Source organism: Clinocottus analis, unplaced genomic scaffold (assembly GCF_023055335.1).
Source record: "Clinocottus analis isolate CAN_PGR_092001 unplaced genomic scaffold, fCliAna1.0.p SCAF_18, whole genome shotgun sequence".
NCBI classification, from domain to species: domain Eukaryota; kingdom Metazoa; phylum Chordata; class Actinopteri; order Perciformes; family Cottidae; genus Clinocottus; species Clinocottus analis.
Genome location: NW_027175909.1, coordinates 16,626,369 through 16,638,868, shown reverse-complemented (window position 1 = coordinate 16,638,868; position 12,500 = coordinate 16,626,369). Strand labels below are relative to the sequence as shown.

General features: G+C 42.6%; 2 protein-coding genes across 5 annotated transcripts in view; both read left to right on the top strand.

The window, feature by feature from the left end:
• Positions 1-11,527, top strand: part of tfr1b (transferrin receptor 1b) — a 12,223-nt gene extending 696 nt beyond the window's left edge. The window contains exons 2-19 of the mRNA XM_068582085.1: positions 502-542; positions 1,025-1,226; positions 1,831-2,038; positions 2,808-2,945; positions 3,377-3,461; positions 4,411-4,533; positions 4,784-4,879; positions 4,968-5,107; positions 5,272-5,441; positions 5,538-5,657; positions 6,189-6,274; positions 6,373-6,436; positions 6,568-6,635; positions 6,730-6,797; positions 7,111-7,201; positions 7,516-7,743; positions 8,270-8,419; positions 9,160-11,527. Coding sequence (XP_068438186.1) covers positions 510-542; positions 1,025-1,226; positions 1,831-2,038; positions 2,808-2,945; positions 3,377-3,461; positions 4,411-4,533; positions 4,784-4,879; positions 4,968-5,107; positions 5,272-5,441; positions 5,538-5,657; positions 6,189-6,274; positions 6,373-6,436; positions 6,568-6,635; positions 6,730-6,797; positions 7,111-7,201; positions 7,516-7,743; positions 8,270-8,419; positions 9,160-9,372 — 2,283 coding nt within the window. The 5' untranslated portion in view covers positions 502-509 and the 3' untranslated portion in view covers positions 9,373-11,527. The remainder of the gene's footprint in view (positions 1-501; positions 543-1,024; positions 1,227-1,830; positions 2,039-2,807; positions 2,946-3,376; positions 3,462-4,410; positions 4,534-4,783; positions 4,880-4,967; positions 5,108-5,271; positions 5,442-5,537; positions 5,658-6,188; positions 6,275-6,372; positions 6,437-6,567; positions 6,636-6,729; positions 6,798-7,110; positions 7,202-7,515; positions 7,744-8,269; positions 8,420-9,159) is intronic.
• A 623-nt stretch (positions 11,528-12,150) lies between these two features.
• tnk2a (tyrosine kinase, non-receptor, 2a) overlaps positions 12,151-12,500 on the top strand; it is a 14,837-nt gene continuing 14,487 nt past the window's right edge. For all 4 annotated transcript variants that reach the window (XM_068581706.1, XM_068581705.1, XM_068581707.1 and 1 more), the window contains exon 1: positions 12,151-12,381. The gene's annotated coding sequence lies outside the window, so the exon portion shown is untranslated. The remainder of the gene's footprint in view (positions 12,382-12,500) is intronic.

The window sequence follows — 12,500 nt, the reverse complement described above, 5'->3', positions numbered from 1 at the left end:
TATGTATATTTAGATTGAAGACTAACGTTTCTTGGAAATTGTGAAAATCACAAGTTTTTATTAATCACAGTGATAATCGGCAGATTAATGAATAAAAGAGCATCTTAAATGAACTCCAACATAGTATTGTAATGTCCTGGAACACACGAGGAAGCGTTGGACATCATCTTGATCCTCTGAAAGCTTTTTTTTCTCGTCCATAATGAACACACCTAGAATACTTTCTCTCAGTAACGAGGAAGTGAGTCGGTTTACTGGTGACGTGTTGCGCAAAGAGGAAAGACTTGAGTGAAAAGCCCACAGGTGTGTTTGTCAGTTGGAACAGACGCTTCTTCTTAATCCCTCTGGCTGGCGCCTTTTTTAGTGTTGTCTGCGTCAGACATGTTGACGACTAAAACACTGCCCGTTGTGATGTGGAAACAATACGCCAAGGTCACATCTACCTCGTATAATCTGCTCTCACAACCTCCCCTTGACTCCCACTCGCTTCTGTCTTTGCAGCAGCAGCAATGGATCGCGTGAGGTCTGCGTTCAACAACATGGTAAATGTTCTTTCTTCCTTTTTTAAAGTTGATTCTTTATTATTAAACATGTTTTTTTTACGGTTGTATCTCGAATAAACAGGTTAAATAGACAAACAAATTTCCTTTTTCTTTAAAAGTTGGTGTTTCTGTACAGAGGGTCGACCTGAGAATATCTTTCTTATTACACTTTAAAGTGAAAAGCATCAGTGTGGTGAACTTTCAGAGCAGAATTAAGAGGCTCGATCTATGAAGACCTGTGTGCTGCGGTCAACAATGTTGTGCTCTTGTTCTAGAAAGAGGAAAGTAGCTATGTACTTTTACTAGTACTGTACAAGAGTACACATTTAGATACTTTAGGAGCCTTTGATACTTGAGTATTTCTATTTTATGTAACATTGTTTCTCTTCATCTCAGAGGGAAATGTTGTATTGCCTTATCTCACTCCTTTCACTCCTCTCTCGTCTCCTCACTCCTTCCTCGCCTCCTGTCTCGCCTCCCAGATAAAAAGTGAGCGTTACAGCCGCTTCACGCTGCAGCCGGCTGAAGACGGCGAGCGACACATCGAGGTCAAACTCTCTGACGACAGCGTGGAGGTCCGGGAGCCGGCGGGCGGATCCCCGAGCTTCAGGCCGGCGCCGCGACGTCAGCCGCGCACCACAGTCTGCTACCTCGCCCTCGGGATGCTGCTGATCTTCATCACAGGTAGGAAGTCGTCGTTACGCTCAGTCCGTGTTCCTCTTGCTTTAAATCTCTTGTCTGGATCATCTCGTTCTCAAGCTTTTTTCATGTATGTTCCCCATGTGGAAAACAGTGGATCTTTTGAATAGATGCAAATTTTTAAATCTATCTGTAGCCGACAAACAGGAAGTTGTAACTTATTTGGCTGTAAATCTTTTGACAAAGAGGAAGATTGTTTACATGTTTCTTTGTCTTTACTTTTTTTATTTATTACCAATAAGTTAGTTTTCATGCTGTAGTTTAGTATTTTACTTTAATGTTTGTACTCTTTAACCACAGTCAATGTATTTAATGTTGTATTTTTCTTTTGTTTTACTTGACGTGCATCTCTTTATCTTCATTTCTTCATCTTGTTTTTGTCTTGTGGATAACTTGTAGAGCACTTTGAGTTGCAGCTGCTGCATGAATGGAAGTTGATCTCGATATAAATGTTTGTTGATATGAAAGGAAGCTTCACACATAAACCTCCTTCACCAAAGTTGGTTTCATTGTTTCACGGCATTTACAAACACAACCGTAGACCAGAGCTTGGATTTAAGGACCAGGATGTTGCGTTCTCTGTCCTCAGGCTACGTGCTCGGCTACGTCAGCCACCGCGAGCCGTCGGAGGCGGCGCAGGCGAGCTGTGGACCGGCGGCGCAAACGGCCGGTCAGCCAGAAGTGAAGCCGGAATTAAAGCCGGTCGCACCGGTCGCAGCCGCTCAGATGGACTGGGATGACGTCACCCAACTCCTCACGCAGAAACTCACCAGCCAGGCCTTCGACAAAACCCTGAGGTACGCCGCTCACACACCTCTACGTCGAGAGCAAAGAGAACACACCATAAGCAAACACTCCCAGTTAAATAGAATGAAACCGCTTCCAGAGTAAACTTCATGTGTTGTGGCGGTTAGTTTTAGACTCAAGTCTTTAACTTCCAGTGAGGGAGAGAGGAGGAATAATAACTACGCATGCACACGAGAGAGGGATCGGATCACCGTTTTTATTTTTAGATTATTTCACTGCAGAGAGTCGGAATACAGATGAGACGGGGAAGTGATTATGTAAGCGGAGATGATGCCCAACGAGCAGCACGACGCTGAAGCATCCGCAGCCTTTTTAAAGCTTTTAATGTCAAGGTTTCAGCGTTCTTACGGTCATGGAAAACCTGGAAAGATCCTGGAATGTTTTTCAAATGGTTATTTCCATGCCTGGAAAAGTCCTTTGAAAAAGATAAAATATCGCCAAAAGTTGTGTAAATGTCTTATATTCATGTGTTCATGACGTTCATTTAGTTATAAATCATGAATCTGCTTTTAAAAGAAAGAGGCTCAAAATATCAGCAGCATCCATACAGGCATCTATATAAATGTTTATTCTTTTAATCAAACTATTGTCTCTCATTCATTTGAGTCATTTAAGGTTTACTGTATGCTTTGAATCCTCATTGTTAGTTTAAATACTACATTTTATCACTTTTTACTGTTTACACACACATTTCACTTCATGGAAATGTAGTTTAATGGTGGCTCTAAAGGGACATTTCCTGTTTTTGTTCCTCCGCAGTGACTTTGATTTGCCCAAACGTTCGGCAGGAAGTGCTGAAGACATCCGGCTGGCAAACCGCATCCGTGACGAGTTCAAGAAAGCGAACATGGAGCCCTGGACGGACGTCCACTACGTCCAGCTGCAGACGCCTGACAGGTGCGTTACGTTAGAGGAGTGTGTCTGTCCCAAAGTGTTGGACGCAAATTTAAAGTCAAAGAGTTCTTACCTGAATTAAAGGATAAATTATGATAATTTCACACATGTCTTATGAAGTGAGCATTATTTATTTCTTTGGTCTTCACCGTTCCAAAGTGTTTTTTGTTGAACGGCTTTTCGGGTGTTTTTAGCTTTTCTGATGGTTGTTGCCGGATAGAAAAGTCAAAGCAACGTTTTGAGTAACTTCATTCATGTCGTCCGCCTTCTCTTGGTCTCTCGCTTTCTCCCAGACTCTCACTCTCTCACACTCACTCATTATAAAAGTTAGAGGGAGTTTATAGAAAACCTCTCTGAACTTCTGAGGCCGATGAAATTAAAGCATATTAATGACATCATAACGAGCTCTTGACCTGTTGACCTCTCACCTGCAGCGCTCGACCAAACAGCGTCCGCTTCGGCTCAGACGTCTTCACCCCTGCAGGGTTTCTGGCCTACAGCGCCACGGGCACGGTTCAGGTGAGTCTCTGGTTCCAATAAGTCTTTACGGCCGGGAGAGTATGGAGGTAGATTTGTGTATTTTTTACCCGAGCAAATGTCGAGTTTGAAAGTAAAATATCTCAAAATTGCTCTCAAAAAAAAAAAACTCAAATTTTTTTTTCTCAAAACTCAAATTTGCTGTTAAAAAATTTTTTTTCTCAATATTTTTTGTTTGGGATTTATTTTTATTTAAAAAAAAAAAAAAGTTCGAAATGAATAAATCTCAACCAAAAAATCTCTTTAAAATTTTTTTTTTTTTTTTTAAAGATTTTTTTTTTTAGCCTGACAAAAAAAAAATGTAAATAAGTCTCAACCAAAAAAATGTCTTTAAAAAAAATAAATAAATAAATAAATCTTCGCCGACAAAGGTATGTTTGTCTTTTTTACTCGATCAAATTTATTGTCTGGAAGTAAATTATCGCCAAATCTTTGCTCTCAATTCCAAAAATTGTTCTCAAAAAAAAAGCTCTCAAGACGAAAATTTGCTCTAAAAAAAAAAAATCTCAAATTTTTTTTTCCTTTTTTTTTTAAAAGACATTTTTTTGGTTGAGACTTATTCAGATTTTTTTTTTGTCAGGCTAAAAAAAATCTCAAAAAAAAAAAAAAATTTTTTTGGTTGAGATTTATTTAGAACTTTTTTTTCAATTTTTTTTCAGATTTTTTTTTTTATTTAATAAAAAAAAAAAAGTTCTAAATAAATAAATAAATCTCAACCAAAAAAATGTCTTTGAGAATTTCATTTTTCTTTTTTTTTTTTTTTAGAGGAAATTTTTCTTTTTTTTTTTTTTTTTCTTTTTGAGAACAATTTTTGGAATTGAGAGCAAACATTTGGCGACAATTTACTTCCAGACAATAAATTTGCTCGGGTAAAAAAGACGCAGACATACCTTCGTCGGCGAGCGGCTGTTGAGCGTCTCCGTGTCCGCAGGGAAAGCTCGTCTACGGGAACTACGGCCGGCCGGAGGATCTGCAGGTTCTGCAGAAGAAGAACGTCGTCCTGAGCGGCAGCGTGTTGCTGCTGCGAGCCGGAAAGATCAGCTTTGCAGAGCAGGTGAGTTCAGTATGGAAGCCCATTTCAAAACAACAAAAGAAATACAAATTATGACCAAAAAAACCGAAAATATGACATAAAAAAAAATTATGACTCCAAAAAAAAAAAAAAAATTTTTTTTGTCATACTTTTTTTTTGTCATAATATGTATATTTGTCATTTTAAAAAAAACTTTTTTTTTTGGGTCATATTGTTCTTTTCTTTTTTTTCTTGGTCATAATCTTGTCATTCTGGTCATCTTTCGCTTCAGGTGGACAACGCCGCTACGAAGGGAGCGGCCGCCGTGCTCATCTACCCCGACAGCCAGGACTACAACTACGTGGACAACACGGCGCTCTACGGACACGTGAGTCTGCACGCACTCGTTACTCAGTCGTTGTTGTTGGCCGATGTTGTTGCCCGCCAAGCGAGTGACGTGCCGCGTCCTGGTTCAGGTGCACCTCGGCTCCGGCGACCCCTTCACCCCGGGGTTCCCCTCCTTCAACCACACGCAGTTCCCCCCGACGCGGTCGTCAGGGCTGCCCAAGATCCCCGCCCAGACCATCACCGCCACCCAGGCGGCGGCGCTGCTGCAGTAAGGACACAAATACTCACAACATTCACACACTCCACCACACACACACACGATTTTGTGTCGCGGCTCCATTGTTGTATTTTAGATCTTTCCCATACCTTCTGAGATTAAATAAAAATAGTTGATTCATTCTATCATGAATTTTCTCTCTTTCTCTTTTCTAGGAACATCGGCGGTCCTGACCTGGATGCCGGCAGCGGTTTTAAAGGCGGCCTGGCGGCGGTGGCGTACCGGCTGGGAGGCGCCGAGAACGCCACCGTGGAGGTGAACAACGTGCTGGTGAACAAGGAGATCTACAACGTGTTCGGGGTCATCAAAGGGTTCACGGATCCTGGTGAGCCGCCCTCCCATCTCACATCCCCAGTGTGATGATGTCATCTCCCTCGTGCATGTGAGATGATGTTGTGTGTGTCTCTGTGTGTGTCTGCAGACCGCTACGTCGTACTGGGAGCTCAGAGAGACGCCTGGGGCAGCGGTTACGCCAAGGCCACGGTCGGCACCTCCGTGTTGATCGAGCTGGCCAAGGCTGTTCACGAGATGGTGGAGAAAGGTAACGCGTGTGGAAATATAGACGGGGTTCTTTACGGTCATGGAAAACCTGGAAAAGTCACAGAATTGTTTTAAAATGTTATTTCCAGGCCTGGAAAAAAGTCCTTGGGGGAAAAAAAGTTGTGTAAATGTGTTATTTTTATGTGTTCATGAAATTCGTTTACGCTAAGTTTGAAATAATGAATCTGCTTACAAATGTTTGATCATGGAAATTTGGTTTTAAAGTCTTAGAAAAGTCCTAGAAATTGGGTATAAAGTCATGAAAAGATGTAGAAAATTCATAGAAATTTGATTAAAAGTCATCTAATCTGTTGGTCGAAGTGTTTGAACCCTGAAGGTAACAAATGTAACTCAAACTTCATGAATATGAAGCGTAAAAGAAGTCAAAAGGTTTCCTCTCGAGCAGTGGTTCTCAAACTGTGGGGCGCGACCCTCTAGTGGAGCGCGGAGGTATTGCAGGTGGGGCGCCAGGAGGGTAGCTAAATGTTTTTAAAGCTTCTATGAACCTCACGGAGATGCTTCTGTCCTGCAGACGGGTTCAGACCCCGCAGGAGCCTGGTGTTTGCCAGCTGGAGCGCCGGAGAGTACGGGAGCGTCGGCGCCACCGAGTGGTTGGAGGTGAGAACTACGACCACCTGATCAGGACGTCCAAACAAGACAAAATAAATCTCTCCGTTTCCATAAGTGTTCCCTCACGTGTGTCTGCTTGTTGTCAGGGCTACATGTCATCTATCGACCGGCGAGTGGTGAGCTACATCAGCCTGGACGGAGCGGTGCTGGGTGAGTACGCTCATGGCGCTCGCGGCGCTCATGGCGCTCATGGCGCTCGCGGCGCTCATGGCGCTCATGGCGCTCGTGCTTTGTAACTTTCCAGTCGGTCGTCAGTTGGCTGAATGTGTTTCCTCCACAAGGTCGCGGGAGCTTCATGGCGTCGGCGAGTCCGCTGCTCTACAGCCTCCTGAAGGACACCATGAAAGATGTAATGATGACGACAACAACAACAACAACAACACAATTAAAGCTGCTGAACATCTGTTGACCTGTTTGCATCCTTTTCGTTTGCCTCGTTGCAGGAGAAGAGTCCTCTCGGCTCCGGCTCCGTGTACGACATGATGGGAGCCGGGAACTGGGAGGCCAACGCGTGAGTAGACTGGAACCATTACCACTGGTTTTCTCCCTCTCTCACACTGTCACTTGTTCCTTAATGTGTGAATTGTTAACATGTTTTGATGTAAAAGCTTGTTTTTCTTTCATCAAAAGAAGCAACAACACAATCAACCGCACAATATGAATGAATGAATCTAAAATATTGTCACATGAATCAGGAACCATCTTATTTTAAAATAAGTGAAGAAGACAAACTGGACCCGACGTTCACGGCCAGAAAAATAAAGAATATCTGGATTTTGATCTGCGGCCTTTGACTCGTTGTTGTTGTTGTTGTTTGTGTGCAGACTGAAGCCGATGTCCATGGACGACCCCGCCTTTCCCTTCCTGGCCTCCTTCGGCATTCCCTCCATCTCTTTCCACTTCATCTCCCCGAACGTGAGCACCGACGCAAAAGACTTCTACCTGCTGACGTTCTGTCTGTTTCCACTTTTTACCCACAAGGCCTAGCAACCTGAACATTAAGATGCAAACACACACGCTGTCTCTGCAGCTTTCAATGGAAAGATCATGGAAATAAATGACAGTTAACGTTGTAAATCTGTTCTCTAATGTAAACATTATGATCTGACCCCAGAACAGTTAATCAACACAAATCTGCTTTTTTTTTAGCATTTCACTGACGTCTCTTTGACGCCGTCTTTCTCTTTTTTTTTTTCGGTGTGTATTTGCATCGATATTGGCGTCTGCAGACCGAGGCCTACGCCTACTACGGCACCAGCCTGGACACCGTGGACCACCTGAACTACCAGACGGCCCATCGCACCAGCGAGATGGCGGCGGCGGCGGCCCGGTTCGCCGGCCGCATGGCTCTGCGGCTCGTCCACGACCACCTGCTCCGCCTGGACGTGAGCCGGTACGGCGGCGTGGTCACCGAGGCCGTGAGACGAGTCTACGGGCGCGTCAACCGGCTCCTCAAGGTCGGTGTCGGTGTTGTCAATGAAAGTATTAGCATAGTTTCTGAGTGTTCTGCTACTTGCTAGCCCACCTGAACCCCCCCCATCTCCCCCACTAAAGGCCACACAAACAGAAAGGACAGTGGGAACAAAACATAGTGACAAATACTTATTATGAAAGTTACATTTCTCCTAGAAAAATTGTCATTTTTATTGATAAATAAGACGGAAAGGACCAGGCGGACTGTCATTACAGATGTAAAAGGGTTAATAGCTTTGTGTGTGAAACTAGCCAATGAACACTCATATCACACACACACACACACCTTACACTGCAAAAAACACTGCAGAATTTCAAGAATCAAGCCTCAATTTTCCCGCTTTACAGCCATCTTATCTGTTTACACTGTGCCTTTTATATAACGAGGCACCGCTGTCTTGAGAGCTGAGGTTGTTCTGCAATTTTAGGTTTTCATGTATCGTATTCAAGTGCCTTTTTTAGGGATCCGTTCATGTTTTCTTTGTCTTTTCTTTGACTCTGTTTCCGTAGTCGAAGCAGCTGGAGGACGTGAGCGCCAACTGGCTGAACCGAGCGCGCGGCTCCTTCCAGCGCGCCGCCAGGAGCATCAACAGCGACATCCTGAACACCGACCTGAGCGACGCCGAGGCCTGTCGGATCCTCAACGACCGGATCATGAGCGTGAGACGCCGACGCACACACGCCGACGCACACGCCGACACACACACACCGACTCACGAGACATTAGACATTAGAAATACATATTGAAGCACATAGACCTGCCAACGCCTCATAGACGGTTGTACCAAAGTCTAAACTTTGTGTACTACACATACAATGTAGTACATGAAGTACATTATCATATTGATGATGATGAATATCACGATTTAGCATATTCACAAATTAGAAGTGCAAAAATTATTCAATGAACATAAGTTTCAAGTGAAATTATGAGAAAAATATAAATATTTTGCAGTAATCTGACTTTTTTTCACACAAATGCAAAGAAATCCGATTAAGACAATAATAATTTTATTTAATTTTATATATTTTATTTAATTTATGTATTTTTTTTATGTCATTCATGTTTAATTTATGTATTTTTTTATATTTAATTTATGTATTTTTTATTATATCTGTTTTTATTTGATATATTGTATAAATATAGGAACACTATTTCTAAATTTAAAAAAGCAGTGTTGATGGCAGCACTTATAGATTTATTATATTATTTGATTATATATTAATTATATAATCGAATTAATAAAAGTTAGACGTCTGAGAGTGAAACAGATCTGATGGAGCTGTGATGTCACTAAAGGTTTTCTGTAAAATACCTTTTAAAACTGCTCTTGTAGCTCCACATCAGTTTCCGTCTCCTCACAGATGCATGATGGGTCTTTTTTTTTTAATCGTTCCAGGTGGAGCACAACCTCCTCTCCCCCTACGTGTCCCCCGTGGAGACGCCCTTCCGTCACCTCCTGCTGGGCCGCGGCGACCACACGCTGGCGGCCATCGCTGAGACCGCCGACATGCAGCAGCTGCACACGCAGCTGGCGCTCGCCACCTGGAACCTGCAGGGCTGCGCCAACGGCATTGTGGGAAACGTCTGGGACATCGACGAGGAGATCTAGAGACCGACTGGAGAGCAGTTTGTGTGTGTTTGTGTATGTGTTGTTTGTTTGTGTGTGTGAAGATGGAGGGTGTAGGAGTTGAGGGGAGCGGAGGGAGGAGCACTAATATCAGCACTTAAGCACAAGCTGTCAATCAGATGTCAAAGCCGCTATGTCCCACAAAGATCCAGGAGGAGATGGAAAGTATAAAATATAAAAATATCTTAACTATGAAGCACTTGAAGAGAAAGACAACCCTCCTCCTCCTCTTCCTCCTCCAACATGGCTGCCGCGACCTCTCGCCACTAAAAAACACTGGAAAACCTTATTTATACTTTTATTTATCAGTGGCAGCGCCCACTATAAAGTTATCGTTTGTCTTTTTATACGACGTTATCGGGAGCAGTGCCTTCCATAATTATGACGGTTATACCGTCCGATCCGTTCCGGCAGCATCTGCTACAGAAATAAATGACTCCTCGGACTGTTGCTGACAAAATGGAGCCCCTGATAAAAATAAAAAAGCTGCGTATATGTCTGTCATCAGAATGTATATTTAAAAACGCACTAAAAGAGAGAAAAGGGTAGGAAACAGTTTTAAATTGAAACTATTCTTCCAACAAGCCCAGAAATGAATTAAGACTGCACTTAATGGCAGAATAAACATTGATTTAAAGTAAGAGAAAACAGATACAAACATTATAAAAACCCTTTTTTTAGCATAACTGAGCTGATTGGTTCCATGATTTGCAAAGAAAAGCCATTTATGTTGCACAGTGTACTTTGGGGCAGTTTAAAGTACGATAAAGTTATCGGGAGCAGCGTCTTCCATAATAAAAACACATTATCGGGAGCAGCGTCTTCCATAATGACAAGCAGTGATGGTAGATTTTGCCTACCAGTGTGTGTGTGTGTGTGTGTGTTTGACTGTGTGACAGTGTGTGTTTGTGTTTGTGTGTGTGTGTGTGTGTGTGTGTGTGTGTGTATTTATCGGGAGCAGTGTCTCTCATATTTCACTTGGAAGGGTGGAACAACTTATCGGGGACAGTGTTTCCCAGAGTTTTATACTTGACATTTTCTTTTTGTCTTCATTTTGGGATTGTGTGTGTGTGTGTGCTACTGCTCTATTTTTCTCTCACGTTTCTGTATGGACTAAACAGAATTTGTTAGATTTCAGTTTTGTTTACGCATCCAATCAAGCAACCGAATACACAAACACCGAATTATTACATTTTGTGACTCACTTTATCCATTTAGCGTAAAAGTCGGACTAAGCCGCTACTACCTTCACTGGGTAGCAAACTAGTGCCTCCGCTAGCTCTACGCTGCTGCTAGCCCTCCGCTATAGCACGCTAGCGCTGCCGCTAGTCGGGGTGTCACGCCCGGGCTGGTCCGGCTACCTTTGGTGGTTGTCGCGGAACTAGCAGGAGCTAGCGCATAGCTAGCGGGGAACTATCAGAAGAGCTAGCTGGCTACAACCGGGAGGTAGCAGGGAACTAACAGCAGCGCTAGCTGGCTACAGCGAGGAGCTAGCGATGACACTCACCGAAGATAGTAGCGGTTTGTAACTCGACATTTACAGTAGTAGTTGGCAAGACACAACGATCTTTTGCGTGTTTCCTCCTCACCGCATGCCACCGCATCACTTCATGAGGCGTAGCTTCAGACTTGGACCATATTATAAACATTACTGTACCCAAGCGTCTGATTCCTGATATGTATTTGACCTTTTTTGCTTCCCGTAGTTTTCCCAGAATATAAGAAACACACAACCTGTTACTGCTCCTAAAAGGTCTTGAACCTGAACATGATGGTTAGTAAAAATGTGAAACCCAATTTAAACCATATTACCAACTACATTATAACATTTACATTCACTTTCTTTCTTTTAACACTCGATCAAACTAAATGTCAATGTATTTTAGATCAAGATGTTTTGAATGTTTCTCCCGTCACCTCTGTTGGGCTCGGTCCTGTTTTTTGCTTCCGTTTTCCTACTAGAAGTTACAAGAACAAAGTTGCTTAATCCTGACAGGAAACTGGGCGGTTACCCGGTTAGAAAATGACTTCCTGCTGACTGTAAATTTAAAAATATATCAAAACCTGTTCTTGAAATCATGTTTCTGTTGGTATCCATGTTCAGTAATAAAACCATTCGGCTGAGCATCCAGTGAAACCGTCTGATTGTAATGTTTGTCATGTGGAAAAATGGACATTTATTATGATTCAGAGCCCCGCATTTATTTTTTAATTTATTTTAAATTTTGCTTCGCGCAAATATCAAGTTTACATCCTCCTTTCAAACTGTTCAGAGAACAATTAATCTTAATGACAGTGAGGTGAGTCATCCTGGATCTTTAAACACTTCGTGAGTCTCACTCTTAAAGTTAAGCATATTTAGTTTTATACTTCCGCTGTGCTGCTTTTCAGATTAAAAGCACAATTTGACCCAATGATTTGACTAGTTTTCCCCAAAAAATTAATTTTTATTAATGAATTATTTATAATTATTATATTATTAAATTATAAACTATTTTATTACATTATTTTCAGAGTTTATATAAAAGTTTATAATAATTTAAAACTAATTTATAAACTCTGAAATAATTATAAAATTAAATATTGTAGTATTAAATAAATATTTAATTACTGCACAAAACAAGAATAAAAAGGGTTCGATAGTTGTACTATTTTTTTTTTTTTTAAATTAAAAAAAAAGATATTTTACTTTTAAGCCTAAAACTGCCAAACCGGAAGTGCGAGAGCCTGGTCGCGCGTGACTGTGCCGTTGACGTTTTACGCGCGGTGACGCTCGTGCATCCCGACACTCACACACACACGCACGCGCGCAGTGCAAGCGTCCCGGAATTAACGGATGAGGAGAGCGAGAGGAGCGAGAACACACAGCCGCTGAATTGAACCGATTCCCCGGGGAAGCGACACCGGGCTTTTGCCGCTGAGAGGCGGGGGGACGCAACGAGGACTGGCCGGAGGAAGAGGCCTGGTCTCCCGCAGAGCGCGGCTTCACAGGTCGGTGTTCTGGAGGAAGGAGGGAGGGAGGGAGGGAGAGAGGGTTCCTCTTCTTCATCCTTAATTCCTCTGCTCGTTATTCTCAATGTGGAAGACTCGACATGTTGTACCAAAGCAAA